A 23,830-nucleotide genomic window follows, 5' to 3' on the forward strand; every position below is an offset into this window, starting at 1 on the left:
GCGAGTAGGAAGTTGAGGGGCTGTGGTTTGTCTTTGGAGTGTCAGAATAGCCTGCCGGAACAAGCGTTGTGATGAAAATCCATTACGCTACGTCGTGGCCGCACGGCATCAAACCTCACGTCATCTGTAACCGCTAAAATCCTTTTCAATAAATCATTGGAAGAGAATAACACCAATTCTATTCAGTGTTCTTTGGATTGAAATGCAAAAAAAAGGACAATTGGTGGTCAATAGCTGAATAAATAATCATATATGTTAGCATTTCAATAGCTTCACTCCTTGGAGGTATTTTTGTTATGTTAGTTTGGTGGCTTGCTGATGAAGTACAACCTCCATGAATGAAAATAAATTTCAAATCTGTTCTTGGCTTCGGTATACAGTTTGTTTTTAGCTTTGTTTAGTCTTCACAGGGTGGTTACTTTTCTCATCGGAATGCAGTCTACTTGAGAATAAGTAGCCACACACCTCATCCAGGTCAACTTGGTGTCATTTTGGTGAGTTGGTGCTAAAATGCTGCACCCTCAATGTAACATCGCTTAAGTATACTGTAATTCTTCACCCTTTGGCTATTTCGACTAAAACTGTATTAAATCAAGAAATGAAAAGCAAAATGTGTGTATTTTAAGCCTTGGAGCATCTGACGTCTGCTTTCGATGAAGCGCCAACATGATCCACCACAGCTGGAGAGCTGAGACTGACAAGACTAATGTGCCGCTGGGCTCCACAGGGGGCGATGAGCTGGCAGCCAACACTGGGGTGAAGAAGGCATGAGGTTGAGGAAACTTAGCCTCTTTTTTTATTTATTTATTTTTCTTTTAAAGCATCGGTCAGCTTGCTGCTGCTGAGTGATGCGTTGATACGGCGGTTGCCACGTTTACACCATTTAGACCGGCTAACCCTGATCATGGGGAATTACAAGTAAGCAATGTTCTGACTCAGAAAAAGAACCATTGGCCTCTTTCCATTTCTGATGAACCCATAAGGCGATTCTCTGTCGTCAGATTAATGGACTGAAGTGGAGCTACATTATTTAATTCAAATCTATGTTATAACCTTATAAATGCTGTCCTGCAATATTTGCACTTCATAACTTACATACAATACAAGATCAAATGCTATTAGCCAAATTATCCAGTATGTATGCATGCGTCATCATGTCTCACAAACGGCTAAATCCGAGTCAAGTCTCAAGCCTTCTATTTTTTGTCGAGTCACATGTCCACAAAACTCATTCCAAGCCCAAGTCCACCTCGCAATGACTCAGGTTTCCATCCTTGCTAAATTGTACTACTTAGTGGTGAAACGGTACGCCAAAAATGATGGTTTGCTGTGTCGCTTGGTTTTAAGGTCGAAGTTCCGTTCACTTAAAGTATGGTTAGGGTTCAAACTGAAAAATAAAACAGCTTAAAGTAGTTCAACAGTAAATACAATAAACTCAAGTGAGCAGTTATGTAAAAGGAAAAAAAAAAAACACATCTGAAATTGTTTTTTTTTTTTTTTTTCAGATCAGTGTAATGTCAAAAAAAAAAAAGTATTTTTATTACATTTGAATTGACAAAATACTTGTTCAACACGCAAATATAGTTTTTATTTCATTTTTTTTATTTCAAAAGGAAACAAAATATTTGAAAAAAGTACTTGTTTTCTTAATGTTTGTCTTTTTAGAAAATGAACACTAAAAAACTGTTCAACACTCACTGTTTCAATAGTTTGAATTATTATGACTGCCCTCCAAATTCTAATGGATGGAACATATATTTTAGTTAATGGCAGCCAATGAGTAGACACCCTTGCAGACAGAAAGTATGTAAGTCAAAAGGTATTTGGGATTGATTTGGAATCCATGTTGCAGTTTTGTCAAAGATGCTCAAAATTGGGACAAAAAGGAGAGTGGACAAATTGGTGTCATCAGCGTGTGTGCTAATTTTTTCAGGGAAATCTTTCCTTCTTCCTGAACTGTCGCAGAGGGGGTTCATTATGCGCACTGCTCCTCCACTAATTATTCTCATGGTTATGGGGGATAATTACCATTTTGCAGCCAAACATCCACACTGCCTGCTTGGCTCGACATCATTCGCAAAAGGCCGTCAATAGCTGCTCGATTGCAGTCTCATCAGTCTAATTATAGGATATCCAACTTGTGAAAACTGTGAATTCTCCCATTATGTCGTTTGTGGTTGTGGCTGAGATGCTAGAAGTCGGCGGAAGAGCCTCGGGTTGAGAGCAAAAGATTGCGCTGGGGAACACAATTCTTGTTGAGTTTGTTTTGACAACTGTTTATATAACTCATTTTTCTTTGCGAAACCCAAAAATTATCTCTGTTTCTCTATCATGTCAAGTTTTTTGAAACTATAGGATCCCTGCTTTCTTAAAAAAAATAATAATAATAATTCAAAAAGTAAAATGCTATACTAAATTTAAGTGCCGTAATTTGGGGATTTTGAATCCTGCGGCTTATTTGTTGATTTATTTGACATCAGCGCCATAAGACTGTCATGAGACCATCATAATTGTGACATTACACTCTGATGGGCATTATGAATGCTTATGACGGATGTTATTAAGTGACATCCAGCAAATTTTGTCACTAATTCCATTTATGTCCAGCTCGGATCTTTTACATCCATTCAGAAGTAATGTCATATTATGACGGTCTTATGACAGTCATATGACGCCCCTGTCAAATAAAGTGCTATCTTTTGGTGTAAGTATCCCATAATACAGTGAGGCAAGCTGTGTCTTATAGTCTGAAGTGGCTATCTATGAACATATGCCGTTTTTGTGTCAAATTTAGTGGGTAGCGTCTTATAGTCAGGTGCGCCTTATAGTCCGGCAATTACGGTACGAGGTTTTTATTTTTTTTTTTAAATCAAATATGGTCATACATTGAATTATTAAAAAAGGCATGACAGCACATCAAGATAAACAAGAACTTGTCAGAACTTGAAATTCAAATCAAACAATTTCACTTGAATTTAAGTTGACGATGAAAACTCAACATTTTAAGGAAACTGAATTTAACAGCCGACAGGTCGCATGTCGCGGGCGGACTACAAGGACTAAAAACCAAAAACTTAATCATAGTACAAGGAGGTTGCATCAGGCTTCAAGAAGAAAGTTTCGACTTTAAGAAAGGCACTTTCGAAGTTAGGAAAGGCACGAACGACGACAGGGCGAACTGGAGGACTCGATCGCCGCGCTTCGTGTTCGTTCCCACGATCACGACGCTAGCTGCTAGCGAGGTCACGCTTGGTCGCGCCGCAGCTGGAGACGTGTCGACTCTGGGTACATACACGCCAGTATGCCACCCAAGAGAGGCCCAACACCGGCTTCGGAGGAGGTCGACGATATTAAAACCTCCCTCAACTCTCTGATCGAAGAAGTGACTGCTGTCAGAACGCAGCAGGAGCAGCTGTTGGGGCTTCTGGAGGAAGTTAAACAACTACGCCTCCAGAATGCCGAAAAAGACAAACGAATTGGGGATCTCGAACGCAGAGTGGAAGACCTAGAGCAGTACACCCGAATGAATGATGTGGTCATCACTGGCATAAAAATCAAGCCGCGCTCTTACGCGCGTGCGTTGACCGCGGACATCGGGGAGCCAAGCGTCCAGGAGACGGGTTCGGTGGAGCTACAGGTGGCATCCTTCCTCCAATCCAAGGGGATAGAAATGGACCTGGAGCACATCGAGGCGTGTCATCCCCTACCCAGGAACAACGACAGACCACCAGCCGTCATTATGAGATTCATTAATCGAAAAAATAAGGTGGCACTGTTGAGGCAAGGACGCAAACTAAAAGGCACAGACGTCTTCATTAATGAACATCTGACACGAAGGAACGCAGACATCGCGAGGAAGGCAAGACAACTGAAAAAGCAAGGTAAAATACAACACACATGGGTAACAAACTGTAAGATCTACGTTAAGCTGAACGGGACACCAGAGGAAGCCAAGGTACTGATCGTGAAGAGCATGGAAGATCTAGACAAGTACAACTGACAGCATGCACTGAGAATATCAATCATATAACATGGACAGGTTGAAGTCAATCTTCCATCACAAACAAATGGAACTGGAAACATATAGTGAGTACAACACAGCAGATCAAGATATCTCTATAGACCCTGAATACAATTTTTTTTCTTCCTTTGTTATAAATTGTAATTATTTTTCTTACGAACAATATGGAACAAATATCAAAACAAAGGGCAAGCTGTCAATAATACATTTCAATAGTAGAAGTATGTATACGAATTTTGGGTCCATTAAGGAATACTTGGAACAATTCTCTTGCCAATTTAGTGTTATTGCCATATCTGAAACCTGGCTTAACATTGACAAAGGTATAAATTTTTGGTTGGATGGATATGAATTCAGATATATGAACAGACAGAACAAACTGGGGGGTGGGGTAGCCTTATTTATACACAAGTCTATACAATTTAATGTTGTAACGCATATGACCTTAGCTGTTGATGGAATATTTGAATGTCTAACGATTGAGATAAAAAATGAAAAACAGAAAAATGTTATAATCAGTTGCATATATCGGACACCTAGTTCAAGTATTGATAACTTCAATTGTTGGGTAGAGAAATTGTTTTCTTTTGTGAATCAAAAACGGTTATTCATTTGCGGGGATTTTAATATTGACATATTAAATCCAACCAAACTCAAAAGCATTGATGATTTCACTGACACAATGTATAGTTCATCTTTATACCCAACAATAACAAAACCAAGTAGAATAACATCACACAGTGCCACTCTTATAGATAATATATTTACCAATGTCATGGATGGTCAAGTCAATAGTGGCCTGATTTTATGTGACATAACTGACCACTTACCGGTTTTTGCCATATATGATTGTGATCTTCAGATAAAAAAAGATACAGTGGTTACTATAGCCAAGCGAATATTAAATGAAGAAACAATAAATGCCTTCAATTACAGTCTTGCCCAGCAAGACTGGAGCCCGGTTTATAGTGAATCCAATGCGGATCGTGCCTACGATACTTTTCTAGTTATATTCACCTTCTTATATAACAAACATTGTCCTGTTAAAGAATATTGTATCAAGGAAAAAAAGACAAAAAGTCCTTGGCTCACAAAAGGAATTATGAATGCTTGCAAAAAGAAAAATAATTTATATAAACAGTTCATCAAAGCAAAAACAAAAGAGGCGGAACAGAGATATAAAACATACAAAAATAAGTTGACGGACATCATTAGAACAAGTAAACAAGTGTACTATAAAAAAAGATTACATGCTAATAAAAATAATATGAAAGCAACTTGGGATACACTAAATCATTTAATTAAACAAGGATCTCCAGCTCGATCATATCCTGATTATTTTACCGATGGAAATGGGAACATCCATAACATGAATGATATCGTTGATGGTTTTAATAAATTTTTTACAAATGTTGGCCCTCAGTTGGCTACTGAAATTCCATGCCATACTGTTAATAACTGTCACAAAACGATTATAAGAAATCCATCTTCGATGTTCCTCACATGTACAGACGACAAGGAAATTATTAATATTGTGTTAAAATGTAAAAGTAAGTCATCTGTGGATTATCATGATATTAACATGTTAGTAATAAAAAAGATTATATTTTCCATTGTAAAGCCCTTAACATATTTCTGTAATTTATCACTTCAGTCTGGTTGTTTTCCTCAAAAAATGAAAATTGCTAGAGTAATACCATTATTCAAGAGCAACGATAAACACAATTTCACAAATTATAGACCAATCTCTCTATTGCCACAATTTTCAAAAATTTTAGAAAAACTTTTTAATTCTAGACTTGAAAAGTTCATAGAGAAACATCAAATACTAAATGCAGGACAATATGGGTTTAGAACGCATAGAACTACTTCAATGGCGATAATTGAGGCAGTAGAGGGAATTACTAATGCACTTGACCAGAATAAATATGCGGTTGGGATTTTTGTTGACCTCAAGAAAGCTTTTGACACTTTAAATCATTCAATCTTACTTGAAAAATTAGAAAAATATGGTATTCGCGGGGTAGCTGGGGACTGGGTGAAAAGTTATTTAACAGGCAGGGAGCAATATGTCAACATCGGCTCTTATTCATCAAATAAACTAGGTATTTCATGTGGGGTTCCACAGGGGTCAGTGTTGGGGCCTAAACTTTTCTCTTTGTATATAAATGATATATTTAATGTATCCCAAGTTATAAAACTCATTCTCTTTGCAGATGATACAAATATTTTTTACAGTAGTGATAGTTACATTGAACTTGTAACTACTGTGAACAGGGAACTAAACTTGATTAAAGAATGGATGGATATAAATAAATTATCATTGAATATAAGTAAAACTAAAGCAATGATTTTTGGGAATGCAAAAATTGATACAGAACCAACATTTAGTATTGAAGGTATACAAATTGAAAATGTTAGTGAGAATAAATTTTTGGGAGTTATAATTGATGACAAACTGTCTTGGAGACCCCACATCAGACATATAAAAACCAAAATTTCAAGAAGCCTTTCAATTTTGAACAAAGTTAAAATATATCTTGATCACAATGCACTCCGTATTCTGTACTGTACCTTGATTCTCCCATATCTTACGTACTGTGTGGAAGTGTGGGGGAATACCTATCGCAATACGACAAATCCTTTAGTCATAGTACAGAAACGAGCAGTTCGCATCATTCATAAGACTGGATTTCTGGATCACACCCATGAACTATTTCTTCAATCTAAATTGTTTAAATTTCAAGACCTAGTCGATTACAACACTTCCATAACTCTATATAAAGCTTTTAACAACACATTACCCGCAAAGTTACAAACACATTTCACCATTCGTGAAAGAGCTCACAATTTAAGAGCTTACGGGGAGTTTGTACTTCCTAGATTTAGAACGACTCGTAAGAGCTTCTGTGTGTCTGTAAGAGGAGTTAAATTATGGAACAATCTGAGTTTATCACTAAGAGAGTGTAAAAATATTCACATATTTAAATTTCATTATAAACAATTAATTTGGTCTAAGTATATTCAGGAAGGGTCTTAAATGTACATCACTGTTTGTGTAGGTCTTTTTACCATACTGGTATGGATATACGCAATATAAGTGTGTGTGTATTTGTATATATTTACACACACACACACACATATATATATATATATATATATATATATATATATATATATACATATTTTGGTTTTGTTGTTCTGTTTTCTCTCTTTTGACTGAGGGAATCGATATTGAGGGTCCGGCCCTCCCGTTACATGTGTCAGGGAAGGATGTATTCTATGTAACTAAACAGAAACAGGTTGCAGGAAAATGGTTATTTATTTTGATGATTATTGAGAAATCGGGGTGGGATTTAATAAGTTTTCTTCGTCCCACTCCCTTTCAGGCATTTTGTTTTGTTTTGTTTTGTGTCTTTTTTTATGTCTCTGTTGTTTCTTGAAAGCAAAGATCTGTATTTGTGAAGATGAATGTAACTGCCTGAAATGAAATGAAATTAAAAAAAAAAAAAAAAAAAAGTATTAGGTAAACATAGTAAATTGCTCCAAGCACGGAACGAACCTGAGCTGTCAATGTGGCAGTAGAGTGTGCAGACAACTGAGCTAAACACCATAAATAACCACCCTCTTGCCAGGGCGCTTTTATGAAGACATCAGGAGTGAGATTAATCCTAAATTCACACAATTCATTTCATGTTCAGTATACCCCAACTCATTTAATCAAGTTAACAATATTAACTTAATAAAATGAGTTAACCCTTCAACACCTAAGCCTATTTTGTCCGAATTTGCATGCCTTTGATGCCCCTTTATATTTAAAAGAAAAAAATGTTCACTGTGGCCTGGTTAAGTACACTTTTTCAGGACACCACAACCTTCATGTCTAAACTGTTGTTTTCTTCAGTGACCAATTATAATCTACAAAAAAATCCCAAAATATTTTGTGAAAATTTATTTAGTGTATATTGATGTCCCATTGACAACCAAACGTGCTCGATGAGCCACTTTGATACTTGATAATATTTATTCAACTTGTTAGGATAAACACTTAACAGAAAAAAATAAGACTGATTAGTTTTATATTTTACAATTCAATGCAAACTGCAGGTATGGTCATAGGCGTTTTTGACCTTTACACATACTATGGTCAAAACAGGTTATATACAGTAGACCAAGGGTCGGAAACCTTTTTGGATGACCGAGCCATGAACACCACATATTTTTAAATGTAATTTAGTTACAGCCATACAATATGTTTAAAAATACAAGTAATGTGTGCATTTTGTGTAATTTCAACACGTTTAAAGTACAATAAGTCTCTGAATTCTTTTCAATAACGTAGTTATCAATGATGAGTATATTTTACCATTAATGCGACTTCTGGTGCTGCATAGTTTTGCTGATGTCTTTGTAGTCTGGTTGATACTTGGTGGGGTTAAGCTTCATGCAGGCCTTGAGAAACTTATGCACGGAGCACCATCAGTGCACACCGAAACAAGTTTATCCATCGGTAGATTTTTTACTTTACCGAACTCAGTGAAGGACTTGAATAAATCCTCCCCTTGTTGTGCCTTTCATAGTCAAAACCCTGTATTCACTCTGAACTGCGATAAATAGCTTACGTCTGTTGACTCATCCAAAGCTAGAGAAAAAACTGTGCAGCATTTAAGTCCTTATGTCCGGCTGAAAAGTATAATATGCCTCATCTTTTTTTATTTTTGCCATCTCCTCAAAATGGTTTCTAAAATTAGATGACAACGCCGAAAATGAAAACGATGAAAGTTTACTTCCTGATCTCACACACACACGCACATCGGCCGCTATTTTCGACAGCAAAATACGGCAACCTCACTTGAACAGTGTCTCTGCCTCATCTGCATTGCCTATGTGATTGATGGATAGATAAATAGATGGATAGACACAAGGACATGTACGTTCGCCACTTTCCCTCTAAAATTGCTGTGAATCGGCTTTCTAGTCGCCGGTTCTAGTATGTGGACTTCGTGTCCCATGATCACCCTGGGCTCACGCAACGCAGTCAATGGCATGGGACTTGGGGGGATCTAACGTAGCACATCTAGTTTGCTATTTGATGATATCTAGTGCGAAGTGCGAAAGTGTTGTTGGAGCATTAAAAAAGTTAACATACGCCTCAAAAGTCACGTCTGCTCATTGCTGCACAACACCAGCCAGGGTATGACCGTTGACCGTCGCTGTTTCGCGCAATGCGCTAAGGAGTATAACGAAACAATGCAGCTGTCAAAAGAGCCAGATCTGGCTCGCTAGCTATAGGTTCCCGACCCTTGCAGTAAACCAACAATGCAAAATAGTGAGAAAAAAATATATAAATACATATATATTATCTAACACAAATAGGGTTTGGAGGAAATCTCTTTGTATGGTTCGGTATTATACACATATACTTATTAAAAGTATATACATGCAATCAAGCTTCTCAAACACACACACATTTATATACAAATTGATTAGATACTAAAAAAAAATCAAATATAACATTGAAAAAAAGTATTTTCAAAAATATTGACTCAATTTTTGCAGCCATGCCACTCAGTTTCCCCTTGAACAGCACAAAGGGCCACGTCATACACTACGTCACACAGCCCACTCTTCCGCCGTTTGAGCTGTCAGCCTCACTCTTCCCAACTCACCGACTCATCCGAAGAAAACAACGACAAATCTGGTCCATCCTCTTCCTCGAGTTGATGAAATAATGTATTAGCTTGTGCTAAATTTAGTTTTTGATTCATTCCGCACATTTCAAAATCGTTGGCTCAATCCAACCAGCCGTCGCCCGCTACCTCGCCTCCCTCACCTTAGGCGGCGCTTCGCCTGGCAATTTATCTAAAATGTTCACATTACGTCCATCCTTCTTGACGTTACTACGGCTCCTGGGATATGTAGTCTTTCGTGGTGCTTTCGGTTTTGAAAAAGGACAAGAAATGATTGAAATATGGACATAAACACATGGTCCATGCAACGTTTTAATGCTTATTTACGAGGGAAATAAAACTATCAAACTCAAATGACATTATCTCCTGTTTTACTTGGTTGATTGACTTCAAGTAAAAACGGGCGTGGACCTCAACTTCCGCACTTTCAAATGAGACTTACCAGCAGCACGTTGGTGACGTAATTACAGCATGACGAGGCTTTAAAGATGATATGCAAAATTTTGTCGCCGCCGATACATTCGGTGTTAAAGGGTTAAGTAGACTAAAATAAACCAAGTTACTGAAGCAACATTATTTTTTTTTTACAGTGTATAGATTTTCAACAAATACTGTACATTAAAAGCTCAAACTTTGCTCGGAAAAGATTGCTGCCATCTTTGACATGGTGTGTGTGCTCAAGTCTCTCATAATCTCTCCATGCCCGTCTCCAAGGAATAAACAAGCCTAATCAAGAGGTGATGTTCATTAAGCAGCTATAGAGATGTTCGCAAGTGGGGACCAGCAAATAGGCCGCGAGGGTTGAGGCTCCGAGAGGCTCAGTGGGGGCAGGTGACAACATGAATAGTCCAAGCTGCAGATGACAGACAGCCGGGTCAAGCGGGTGGAATGTGGGCCGTGGAGGACCCCATGACAGACAGGATGCACGTTCTCTTTGACCCCAATTACAGGAGGTGTTTCTTTTCAGCACATAATCCGCAATGTGCTCGCTAGCCTCCGATTGGTTTCACCATTTTTTTTTTTGCCTTCATAGCCCCCAACAAAGTCAAACGTCTGACGGGACTGCCCATCTGTCAGGGATGTCTCAAAGCTGTTATGATTGGCATTTGTGTGGAATAGATCATTTCTCAGTGAAGGTCACATAGCTGTTAATGTCATCGTTTGCTCTATACTGTTATTTTAAGTGTGAAGAAATGTGAATGTGTCAACATGGCTACAAATTAGTTGGGCAAGTAACTGCCAAATAGAATAGGGTTATGCAAATGTTTGGATATTTTCAAGCTTTTCAGCTGATTTCTTATTGTAAAAGAAAAATACAAAGGGGGGAACTTCAGGATGAAATTCTGGATTTAATAATATTCTGCTCTGAAATCATTTTTTTAGTCACTGTTGTGTTTTATTATTATTACTCAGGTGGTAGTTATTGTCAAATAATTGGCAAGAGGAATAAAGCAGTTAATATTTGAGCTTCTAAAAAATAGAATAAAACATCAAAATTACAAAGGCAGACTGTGATTTAAGAAAATACATCCAAGGATAAAAAGTAGGGCTGTCAAACGATTAAAATTTCTAATCGAGTTAATTACAGCTTAAAAATTAATTAATCGGAATTAATCGCAATTCATACCATCTATAAATTACCGGTATGCCATATATTTCTGTAAATTATTGTTGGAATGGAAAGATAAGAGACAAGACGGATATATACATTCAACATACGGTACACAGGTACTGTATTATTTGTTTATTATAACAATAAATCAACAAATGGCATTAACATTATTAACATTCTGTTCAAGCGATCCATGGATAGAAAGACTTGTAGTTCTTAAAAGATAAATGTTAGTACAAGTTGTAGAAATTTTATATTAAAACCCCTCATAATGTTTTCGTTTTAATAAAATTTGTAAAATTTTCAATCAAAAAATAAACTAGTAGCTCGCCATTGTTGATGTCAATAATACAAAATGCTCATGCTGCTGAAACCCATTAAATCAGTCGCACCCAAGCGCTAGCAGAGGGCGACAAAACACAAGTAACAAGTGGACATTACACTGTGCTGCCATTTTAATCTGTTTGAGCGGGGCATGTGCGTTAAATGCGTCAAATATTTTAACGTGATTAATTTTAAAAAATTAATTACCGCCCATTAACGCGATAATTTTGACAGCCCTAATAAAAAGTTACAAGATTTCACACCTAATTTGGGTGAGAACTGGTCAGTTGTGTTGATCTGTATTTTGAGTGTTTTTTTGTTTTTTTGTTTTTTTTGGTCTCACTGTTAATATTGTCTTATTGTTTTTAAGTGCTTAGAACGTTTGGACCAACATTTTGATTGGTTTTAGTGTTTTGTGAACAATTATGAAGATCTAACATAAGAACTTTTAAAATACAGTCTAATCTAATGCCATTTAAAAAACATATAGGTTTATTAATGTCCATGTTTTCCCACGTGTATGTGCATTTCACTCCAGATTATGGTCCTATTCCATAAATTTAAGATTTGTGACTTTTTAAATATTTTTTTTTTTATCTTTATAAATCAGTTTCTATACAGTTCGTTCTTGAAAGTAATAGAAAAGGAACACAGAAAAAAATGCAATACTGACTCTTGTGCGGTGTGCTTTTGTTGAAACTGAAACTGATCTGGAATCAGTCCGATTGCGCGCCATAGATAGTTAGCAATCTGGCGGTTACCGTAAATCCATGTCATTTTGACCTCTGTGTGTCCGTCTTTCCGCAGAGATGCTCATGGACTCCACCACAGCCACAGCGGAGCTCGGCTGGACCGTCTATCCGGTGTCGGGATCCAGCGACAACAGCGTGAGTCACATTGGTTGTAATTGCATCATTTGCTAAAAGTGTGCTAAAGGGTTTTTTTGTGTGTGTGTGAGCACGTGTGTGTGGTCAGTTTCTGCTTTTTGTAAGTTTGTGTATGTTTGTTCATTCCCCATGACAAATGCACTTGTTGCTCAATGCTGCTGTTTGGGTTTCTCACTCTGAGGTCAAAGTTGAATCCATGAGCCAGGGACCAACAGAAGAAGGAGCCCGTGGGATGTTTTGTGGGTGGCTGCATCACAATTAGGGGTGTAAATCACCATTTTCATGAAGAAATTGATATTTCTTTGTACAATTATATATTTGCCGACATTACAATATCTGCCACGAATCTATTCAAGTGCCTTATATCGATTTAATACAATATTATGTACACATTTATCAAAATCAGTTCAAAGGTACCTCAAGCAAAAAAAAATACAATGCAGTTTTGATGTTTTTCATGTATGATTTCTGACATTTTAATAACAACTTTTTTTATTAACAAAATGCCACAGCTAATGCTGACAATACTAATCAATATTCCTTGTTCTGATCGATTTCAATGGCGTACCGCAAGCAACACGTCACTTCCGCTCATTAATCTTCATGACATCAGCTACTGTTGCTAAGTAAGGACAAGCCACCGTTTGTCCCTAATAGGAAATGAATGGAAATCGTGTACGAGGGAGATGTTTACAGAGGTAAACCTACCAATTCTCTCTGAAAATGATGTGCCTGGTGCCAAATTCACTGGCAAAGATGTGGAAGAACATAAAAATGTTCAGTTAAAGAGATGGCTTTAGTGTCGAAGGCTGAGAAAGACGAAAAAAACGAGCCGACCTAAGCATAGCTTTAGCTTTTTTATCGACGCGACTGACAATGACATTATCCTGTTTCAACAAGCTATCCTTTACCATCAGCCCTGTCTTTCTTATATATCCTCTGGTTGTCCTACGTCTCTTACCGTTCTTGGGGGTAATTTAGTTAGCTTTGTGTAGCGATCGCAAATGCTACTCAGTGACAGCCAACGAACACTTTTAATTTTTTTCATTCATAACACATCCTAATCCTATGATTTATTTACACTTCCCCCCTACTAATGTTATTTTTTTTATATATATAACAGAAACGGTAACAGTGGCAGTCAGATACCATTGTAATTCTTTTCAGGTCATTCATTGTCAGACAGAAGCAGTCCGGCACAACGTTACGCTAAAAAAATAAGTTAAAAATATAAAAATGGCTTACCTCTTTGTCCTCTGAAAGACCATGCCAACCCAACATAATGTTTACTGCATATGAAATGTGAATGGATTCACCGAGCTGGTGTTAAAGTCCGCGCAAGTTGATTCGGTCTTCACATTGTTACCGCCCGAGTTTTTGGTTTCCGGAAACGTATGAAGAAAACATCCTTCGTGTGTCGTAATGTCTAGAGTCGTTTCTACAAGTTCCAAAAAAAGCAATCCGTGATCGGCATGTTCGTTTTTGAAAGATTACCGGCGAAAAGTAGCACTAATTGCGTTGTGTCTATGCGAGGGCGGGTCTATAATGTCCCACTTCGGCTTTACTTCCGCTTTACGATGCGACGTCATGGTCTAAAAATAGCCTGCGTGCGGTACGCCATTCAATGGTGTACCGCAAGCAACCATCACTTTTGCTCATTAATATTCATGATGTTAGCAATTGTTGCTAGGTGGGTCAACCTCTCGTTTGTCCCTAATAGTAAATGCATGGAAATAGTGTGCGAACGAGATTTTACTGAGCTAAACCCACCAATTCTGTCCGAAAATTATGTCCCTGGTGCCAAATTCACTAATTACGACGTCGAACAACATACAAATGTTCTTTTAAAGAGATGGCTTGAGTGTCTAGGACTGAAAAAGACGGAAAAAAGAGCTGACCTGATCCAGAGTTAGCTTTTTTATCGACACCTTTTTCTTGTGTGCATTGCCTTACGCCACTGACAATAACATTCTCTTGTTTCAACAATCTATCCTTTACCAACATATGGCCTGTCTTATATACTATATCCTCTAGTTGTCGTAGGTCTCTGACCGTTCTTGAGGGAAATTTACATTGCTATTTTTGTGTAGCGATCGCAAATGCTACTCAGTGACAGCCAACGAACACTTTTAATTTTTTCATTCATAACAAATCTTAATTATTTAATTTACACTTCCCCCTTACCAATGTTGTTTTTTTCACAACAGAAAAGGTAACAGTGGCAGTTAGATAACATTAGGATTTTTTTCAATGTCAGACAGAAGCAGCACGGCAAAACGCCATGCTAAAAAATAAGTAAAAATATCATAATTGCTTACCTCTTCGTCCTCTGTAGGACCATGGCCTCCAACAAAATGTTTACTGCATATGAAATGTGAATGGCTTCCCCTTGCTGGCGTTAAACTGGTCTTTTGGACGTCCGCGCAACTTAATCCATTCTTCACATTTTTTCCTCTGAGTTTTTGGTTTCGGGAAACGTATGAAGAAAACATCCTTCATATGTCGTAATGTCGAGAGCCGTTTCTACAAGTTCAGAGCAGCAGTGTTTGATCAGCATGTTCTTTTTTGAAAGATTACCGGAGAAAAAAAGCAGAAATAATATGGATTGTATGCAAGGGCGCGTCCATAACGGCCCACTTCCGCGTTACGATGGCGACGTCACGGTCTAAAAATAGCATTCGTGCGGTACGCTTTTGGGCTCAACAAATCATTATATATTGATCCACATCGATTAACTGCTACAGTGTATCTGCGTTTCTTGACGTAATAGAGAAAGACCACTCAAGGTTGTGATTTTATCTTATAAATAATGTGACTTTATATACATGCACAAAATGCTGAGTTTTTTGTAATCTTGAGGGTTTTAAAAACACTGTTCAGTCTGACTTACTTTGCATCATAGAATGGGTACATACCATTGGGTTTACAAAAACCATTAATATTCATATTTAGGGACAAATTATAGTCTGTAAAAAAGATCATTCGAAATTTAGAAGGAAGCCAAAGTGCCAAAAGAAAACCCACGCGAGCACAAGGAACACAAATCAAAGATCCGATCTCAGTGCTCCTGTGGGGCAACGTCTGAGTTATTTGTTTTGTTTATGCGGTCGGTTTATGCATTAATGATCCCCACTGTGACCCATTGAACCATCACAGACTTGAGAGCTAAATAGTTTGCTTATGCGCCAGCCGCCCGGACCCGAAGCTTCGAAGGCGACGCCGTTGTTTGATGCTTAACGTTTCCAGTCGGGCTGCCAGGATTCCCGCATTCCTGGCGGCCACATGCAAGACAGGCCGAGCGTACAGGCGCGCCAAAACCAGCGTCTCGGCCTCGCTTCGTTTCGGAGCCACGAGATTTTGACTTCTTTAAGATGGGAACAAAAGGAGGCAAGATGTCGACTTATTTGCTGGAGCTTCCCCAAAAAACAAAAACCCAATTGCCAATTTTTCTCAATTATTTACGCTTCTGTGGTTTGTCATAAAGATGGTTTGAATTAGCCCCTGTCGTGCTGGAAAGGCTTAACTCCGCCAGTTCAGTGATACAACTTTAAAGATGTTCTTCATCTCCTCCATCCTGCAAATGCCTGCTGTTGCTTTCCTGCTGCTCCCTACAAGCAGCGCAGTGTAACAGCTTCCTCCTTTTCCCTGCCATCACCGGAGTCTGTCAGTTATTTTCATGACCGCATTTCCTCATATCGTGGTCAGGGACGTTTATTTATCCAACAGTACCGGACATCTTTGAGGGGTTTCTTAGCGGGTCTTTATTTGAACAACTGCTTCTCTATAATAACATAATAATGATGTGGATATATTTTTTTCTTATCATTAGAGCTGATCTCTCTGATTCCAGTCCTTAGTTCTCAGGGTGTTTCTCTCAAACTGAGGCAGAGTTCGTCCCATTCTGATCATAAACTTATTGCTTCGACCAAACACCTTTTCTGTGAAATATTGTAATTTGACGGTAGCACAAGTGGTTGAGCAGACGGGTATTCCTTTGATTGAAATATCGGTATCTGGATACACTTATGCACATTGTTATTGGGCAAGACACTGTGAAAATACTGCAGGGTGAGAGTGAGTGGTCAGAAGGACCGATGACGCAAAGTTGCAGCCTCACTTCTGTCAGTCTGCTCCAATAGTATCTAATCACAACCTAGCATGGAGTGAATGAATAATGCAATTTAAAGCATCTTTCAATGCCCTGAAATCCAATACATAACAGAGGTGTCTTGAGATATGAGTGACTCATTTAGCAGTTTAAACATTTTTTTTTTTTTAAAGATGTCACTTGATTTGACTTGCAAATTAACTTTGCGATACGAGGAATTCATTTGTGGCAGTTACTCAACTCACAACAACATGTAGCAACTGCGTCTGATACTATTGATTTTTTTTTTTTTTTAAAAAAGATTGTTTCATCCTTTTTACTCTTAGTTGATGTACTGTATACTACCAAAAATGGAAACATGGAACATAGAAAATTTCACATTGTCCAGGGTTTCCCCAGTGCTTTATAAGCCTGCTCACACCCTTACCCCACTCAAATAGTTCTATAAAAGAAAGTACAATGGTACCTTGAAATACGAATGTATCGACATCCGACGAAATTTTAAATACGACGATTCGCAACAGCGTCACAATTTCATTGTTTTCCCACAAGACGGAAGCACGGCGAATTTTCTTGTGAGAGCAATCAACATGGGTCCCAAGAGGTTAGTGCAGGTGGTAAAAAAAAGGAAAAAGGTGATGCTTAACATTGGAATTAAGATGGATATTTTAACATTGAAATTAAGATTGAAATGATAGAAAAATATGAGTGTGGTGTGCGCATCAGTGAACAGGCTCAACAATACGGCTGAAATAGGTCCATGATCAAGGTGGTTCTGCTCCGACCTCCATTTGGCAGTCTTTATAAGTTAAGGTGACAATTATTATTATTATTGTAAAATCGGGAAGAAAATTTCCAGCTTTGTCAGGTGTTGAATCCTTTATTTTAAAACTTGTGCCACACAACACGGCTGTTTTCCGTAGCCAACCACAACAGGACATGAAAGAAGGCAGTAACTTCCTAGTCATCCGCACCTCTCTCACTCTCTCTTTAGTCACATGGAGCATTCAGAAACAGCATGCAAAATACCGCCAGATTACAACCCAATCACTATTACCGTATTGGCCCGAATATAAGACGGCCCTGATTATAAGGCGACCCCCTCTTTCAAGACTCAAGTTTGAAAAAAGACTTTTTGAACACCAAATTAATTTTTATACAGAAAATAATTACAGTACATCTGAAACAAATGATTATAACAATATATTTGAGAGAAAAAGAATGTTATTTTGCCTCATTCAAATCTTAATATCTGATCATTTAAATATGTAAACTAAAGTGCAATCACATTCGTAATTGAATAGCTTCTGGTTTTTGAAATGTAAATAAATCGTAAAATTGCGATAAAACAACAAAATGGCAATAACTGCATCAACCATCAAAGTGAAGTCTAAGTGTAAGTGTAGTCTTGAAACACATCTGAATAAGGAAAGACATTGAAATAAAATAATGCAAACTGGTTAAACTTGAGAGTAGCTGAGATCTGTCATGACAGAACATCGCTTCAATGACATCTGGCGCCATCTAACGTCGTGAATGGGTATAATGTCTAGACCGCGAATATAAGACAACCCCAACTTTTTCAGTCTTATTTCAATGTAATAATCGTCTTATATTTGGGCCAATACGGTATTATTATTATATAGTTAATATTATTCGGATTTTAATTAATGATTTATTTGCTTTCCTTTATGTAATTGCTATTTATAATTGTACCTGCAGTATTTATGAAGCATTTAGTGTAGGATTTTGGGCCGTGGAACGAATTAATGTAATTTCAATATATTCCAATGGGAAAATCCCGCTCGACATATGACTATTTCGATTTACAAACCAGGACCTGTAACAAATTAAATTCGTATGTTGAGGTCCCAATGTATACAAATTATACATATTACTGCATTTGAAACCTTTGAAAGCTCAATGGCGACATCCTATCGTGGATATGTTTATATTCCGGGCAAAGCTTTTGTCAACATCTGTGGTAAGCAATTCAAATCTGTTTATTTTTGTTGCACTTCAAGTGTAGGATAAATCTGTTGCTGGTGAGGTGCAATAAATATTACAAGGTTCTATAACACAACTACCTGTCTGTTCTTCTCTATTCAACTGACTCGAATACTGCTCAGAAAATTTCAAATTCTTTGACCTACAATAACTTCTTTTTAAAGTAACGGAAATAGTTACTTTCCCTGGTAACTAGTTACTTTTACTGTAGAGTAATTCAGTTACTCACTCAGTTACTTTTTGGAAGAAGTAGTGAGTAACTATAACTAATTACTTTTTTAAGTAACGTGCCCAACACTGATAACAACATAGCAAAACGCATTAGTGGGTGTCATTTTGTGTGTTTCTATAATTAGAGAAGTGAATAGTGACTAGAATCTTGAATAATGTTGAACACAGTTAGGACGTGTACAAGTTTGCTACTTGAAGACATATTTTCATACACTGTCAGACTGTCCGTGTGCACTCATGCATGAGTATCTTCACCCGCTTCACTGACAAATATAATAGAGCATTATCGCCACCTTCTGTTTCGGAGTACGGAAGTCACTTGTCACCCAAAATTCACATTTTCGTTGACAACTGTTTAGACAGCAACGACAGGTGGGAGCGTTTTCAAGATTTCCACTCTGGAAGGAGTTTTCAGCCCCCAAAACATCGTCACTGTGTAATCGATAGGGCTCTCTGGAAAAGATTTTGTGTTGTCACCCCTGTTGCCGTTGTCGTTTAAATGGCCCCTTAGCCTTTAATACTCCCACTTAATGCTAATGCTAACACATAAGGGGAAAATCCATTTACATAGGCAAACTAATATCTAATGCAGATTTTAATAGGGTTGGGCATCGAGCATTGATGGGATCCGCGACTAACACTGTGGTTCTCCTGGAGCCGTTCAATTTTTTTTATTTCGATTCCAAGTTTCGATGCCCTGACCGCCGACCGGAAAACATAGCTGCCGAACACCACGAAGAAGAAGCCACATGAAAACTAGCTCTGTTATGAGCAAATCATATTAAGTTGCTAATTTAGCTTAGCACAAAAACTTGTTTCATCGCTTCACATAAATGACAACAAAGTAACAGAATAAACACATCAAAAATGATATCAGACCCTCTATTAAAACGAGCAAGATGTCATCCCTTAACTTGTAGAAATAACACCTATAACAAATGATGTAATACAATAAATGTCTGTAGCATAAGGCACTCTGAAACAGGCAAAAAAATATGTGTAAATGTTTTCTCTGTGAGCTTTCAAAAAATAAACATCTTTGTAAAAGTGCATTCCTGTGGAAAGAAACTTCACCATATTAAAGTTCAAAGACTGATATTTATATACAAGTTAAAATAGACCTGTGAGAAATTCTTAGCAAAATTAATTGAAAGTTCATAATTTAAAAAATAATCGAGAAGTTAAGAAATTAATATAAACTATGCAAGTTTTTTGACCGATTTAAAAGAATCGTAATCGAGAATCGTTTGGAACAGGAATCGAAACGTGGAATCCAAATCGGAACCCTTCAAATTCAAATGATGCTCAACTCTATTTAAAACTTAAAAACTTAAAACTTTAAAACTGTTCTTCCACATCTTTATCAGTGAATTTGGCACCAGGGACATCATTTCCGGACAGAATTGGTAGGTTTCTCTCAGTAAACATCTAGTTCTTACACTATTTCCACGCATTTACTATTAGGGACAAACGGGAAATTGACCCGCCTAGCAACAGTTGCTAACGTCATGATTAGCATTGCCTATTTTTAACACAAATGGCGCAAGGAAATACATGTAGATAGATGTACAATATAACCCTAGGCGGAATTTGACTTTTGGGGCGGGGCGGCACAACATGTTGATGACCCCGAAATGTAGTGTCAGCAATAAAATTACAAGAATATATATAATAATAAGTTGAAAATTAGCTTTTTTTTTGTTTCCCATCATTCTTGAGGGGTATTCTAAATCAGGCTGCATAGGACAGCTATACTTTTCGCCAAGATTGTCATCCATTGAATATGGTACGCACGCTGGTGTCATGCCAATGTAGTTACCCCCGTCAAAAATTGTATCCCCTCGGCGGAGCCACTGCGCTGCACTGATTTGCTTCATTTCCTTGTTTTATTGATGTAGTTATCTGCGAGGTTTTAAAACATGGCACATCCATAAAAAAAATAAAAAAACAAAAACTTTTTTTTCCTTTTGTATAACGTAACATAAGTACCGAATGTAAAAAAGGCAATGTTTTAATGTTTTACCTGTAGGATGACCTATAAATGTTATTACTGTAATTCAAGTCCTGTATGGAGTTTCTCCAGTTTAATAAACATCGATGTCCAAAATAAACAACTGTGTTTTTTTCTGGCTTCAGTTAATTGTTTAAGTTGACATAACTCATAACTAATATGTGTGTGCGCTCCCGCAGCCAACGGGTACAATTTTTGACGGGGGTAACTACATTGGCAAGACACCGGTGGTGGCTCTGTTGTACAATTAGCGTCTTTAGTGGGGCATAATCAAACTTACCTCACCATTTTGGTGGTGCTTTCTGGCGTTCCATGGTCCGCATTTCAATCCTTGGTTCTTGCTCAGTAGTTGTTTTCGCTTTTGAAAGCTTAGGTTTGAAAAAAAAAAACGTATACCCATCTTGCCTCTTCGGTTCTCGGGTGCTTTTGGCTAAGCAAAGCAAATGACCGTCTAAGGTGCTAGTCACATGATCTGTTTGAAAAATATTTTTGACCCATTATAAAAATATCTTTTTTGTTCATTTCATTCATTTTTGTTGTTTGTTTTATTGCTTTACAACTTTTATAGACAATATTTACCGGGAAAGTCAATTACATGCAATGACACTTTTCGGCCACCGTCTTAAACTCTGTGTATGAATATAACTCATTAACCGGCCCGCCTCCACATTTGAACAATACCAGAGAGCATTTTGAATTTTTTTTTTTTTCGTCTTCTCAATAGTGTTATTTATTTCCTGGCCTTTTTCTGTGAAGAACTCAGAGAGGGTTATTTGGTTATTATCTATTTAATTAATAGTGTTATTATTATTTATTATTATTATTATATTATATTTTATTATTATTTTTATTTTATTTACTTTTGTTCCATGAAGAATCCAGAAAGGGTTATTTGATTGTAGCTTTCTGAAAAACAATAAATTTTTACATTCAGGCACTCCTGCAATCGTCACACTTTTTCTGTTACAAACTGACCCCAGACCCTCATCAGAGAAGGGAAAAGTTATGTGGCCCTCACAGGAAAAAGTTTGGGGACCCCTGTCATTAAGTCATTTACGACAATGTTATTTATGATATTCAACTGCTCATAACTAAAGAACAAAAAAACAGTAGAAACAAACTTTTTTTTAATGATGAAAGATGGGAATATAATCTTTTTTTTTTTTTTGTAGGTTCTGTGTTCATGTAGCCTTAGAACACAATATTCTGTGGTGCTTGAAATAAGGGGATGTCTTGTGACTTGATGCTTGGTAGTGAATGAGTTAAATACCTCAGCTACGACACGTGATGGTATCAGTTGCCGTAAAGGCTCTTATGCGAAATGCGGTTCTTATTACTTTCAAATGGATGTTTTGAGTTAAGTTTATATTGGTCATCCATCTTTTTAAGATCATGCCATAAAGGACAACTTTGCTTGACTTCAAATGCTGGTAAGAGTAGTTAAGGTAAATTAAGCCACAATTTCTATTCAGACTACTGCCCAAACTGCAATGCAATGCCACCAACGCCCCTAAGCTCATGGAGTTAATGGCATAAGAGCTGAGCTTTTGCATGATTTCATTTAGAAAACAAAGAGCAAATGAACATGTCGCACATAGCTCAGACCCACCCCAACAGGTGGTGAAACAGTGGCATACTCACACACACACAAAGAGACACGCAGTACATGCATATGTATGCTACAGTATGCTGGGTTCCACAGGCCCAAGCGGTAGATCAGTAACATCCCAACCATGCGCCCTGCGAACTTCATGAAATTCATCCTGACGTGACACCAAATACGTTGTGGCCCGATGGAAAAGCAAACACTTATGAACAGAATATGAAGTCAGAAATGTTCTGTCAGTTGACGTTATTCTACTGCCGCTTTACGATACATTAGAATGTCAAATTAGTCACATAGGAATTTTCCTTCCTGTGTTTTTTTTCTGGCGCCCGCAGCGCTTTTCGGAAGAATCTTCCTTTTAATTCGAAAAAAATGACAGCTAAAGTTAACCCCAAACATACTGACAACCGGTGGAAAATGTACACGGAGCCCAATTTGTCCCCAGGCAGTGTGGGGATGCTGTTGACACCCACTCTTCCTAACCCACGCAGACAGAGTGTTTTAGGAAAAAGTATGCAAAAGATTTGCAGTTTTGCTTCGATGAATATCATGTGACAGGCTGAGGACATTAAAAAAATTCATATTTAAAGCTTGGTACACGTACTGATTTTTAACGTCTCATCTTATTTTCACAACGTATTCTTTAGTCAGGCTAACTTGCCTGTTTTTGCATTGTGGAATGAAGTAAAAGTACAAGTAAATCACTATTGCTCCATGCTGTCATTGAGTCAGCCAACTTCTGGCAAACCAGAACCATTGGCTACAATATGTATTTTCTGTGACCAAAAAAACACAGTTTACTTGTGGATCCATATTTGTAACTTTTCAAAAATAACCCGACTTGCACAACTGAATATATGACACGCCTCTTGTGAAGAGCAAAAAGTTTTAAGTGCCCAATGTGTTCTTCTCAAGTGGGGTGGAGAAATGCGACGAAGGTCAGGTCCAGCCCAGTGACCCACTCTTTGCCCTTGTATTCTCTTAAGTGCGCTGTCGGCGGCTGCCACTTAGTGACGATTTGGCGTGTGGCCGGTGGCAGGGAGGTAATGTTGAAGCGTGACTGAGGTTTCCCACCAGGCGAGACGGCGTCTTCAGCTTTGTTTTTAATTACAGCTTTGTAATGCACTGTAACGATATAAATCTTAGTTTCTCTCAGAGAAATGCTATCGACTGCATTTTCACTGTACTTCCAGTGACAGGAATTTTTGGGTTGACTGTACTTTGTCCCGGGTCAATTTTAATGTTGCTAAAAGAAAACTGACAAATTCAGGCATTTCCAACCAGTAAAAAAATGTCTCATGTCTTTCATTAAACAAATAAAAGTGAACTACAA

At 37.6% G+C, this 23,830-nt stretch overlaps 1 protein-coding gene across 4 annotated transcripts in view; it reads left to right on the forward strand.

Moving 5' to 3' along the window:
* The window catches only part of ephb2b (eph receptor B2b), a 265,726-nt gene that overhangs the window by 77,788 nt on the left and 164,108 nt on the right, over positions 1–23,830 (forward strand). For all 4 annotated transcript variants that reach the window (XM_057846096.1, XM_057846098.1, XM_057846097.1 and 1 more), the window contains exon 2: positions 12,455–12,534. In XM_057846096.1, the coding sequence (XP_057702079.1) occupies positions 12,455–12,534 (80 nt within the window). The remainder of the gene's footprint in view (positions 1–12,454; positions 12,535–23,830) is intronic.

The sequence above is a fragment of the Corythoichthys intestinalis genome, chromosome 9 (assembly GCF_030265065.1).
Source record: "Corythoichthys intestinalis isolate RoL2023-P3 chromosome 9, ASM3026506v1, whole genome shotgun sequence".
NCBI classification, from domain to species: domain Eukaryota; kingdom Metazoa; phylum Chordata; class Actinopteri; order Syngnathiformes; family Syngnathidae; genus Corythoichthys; species Corythoichthys intestinalis.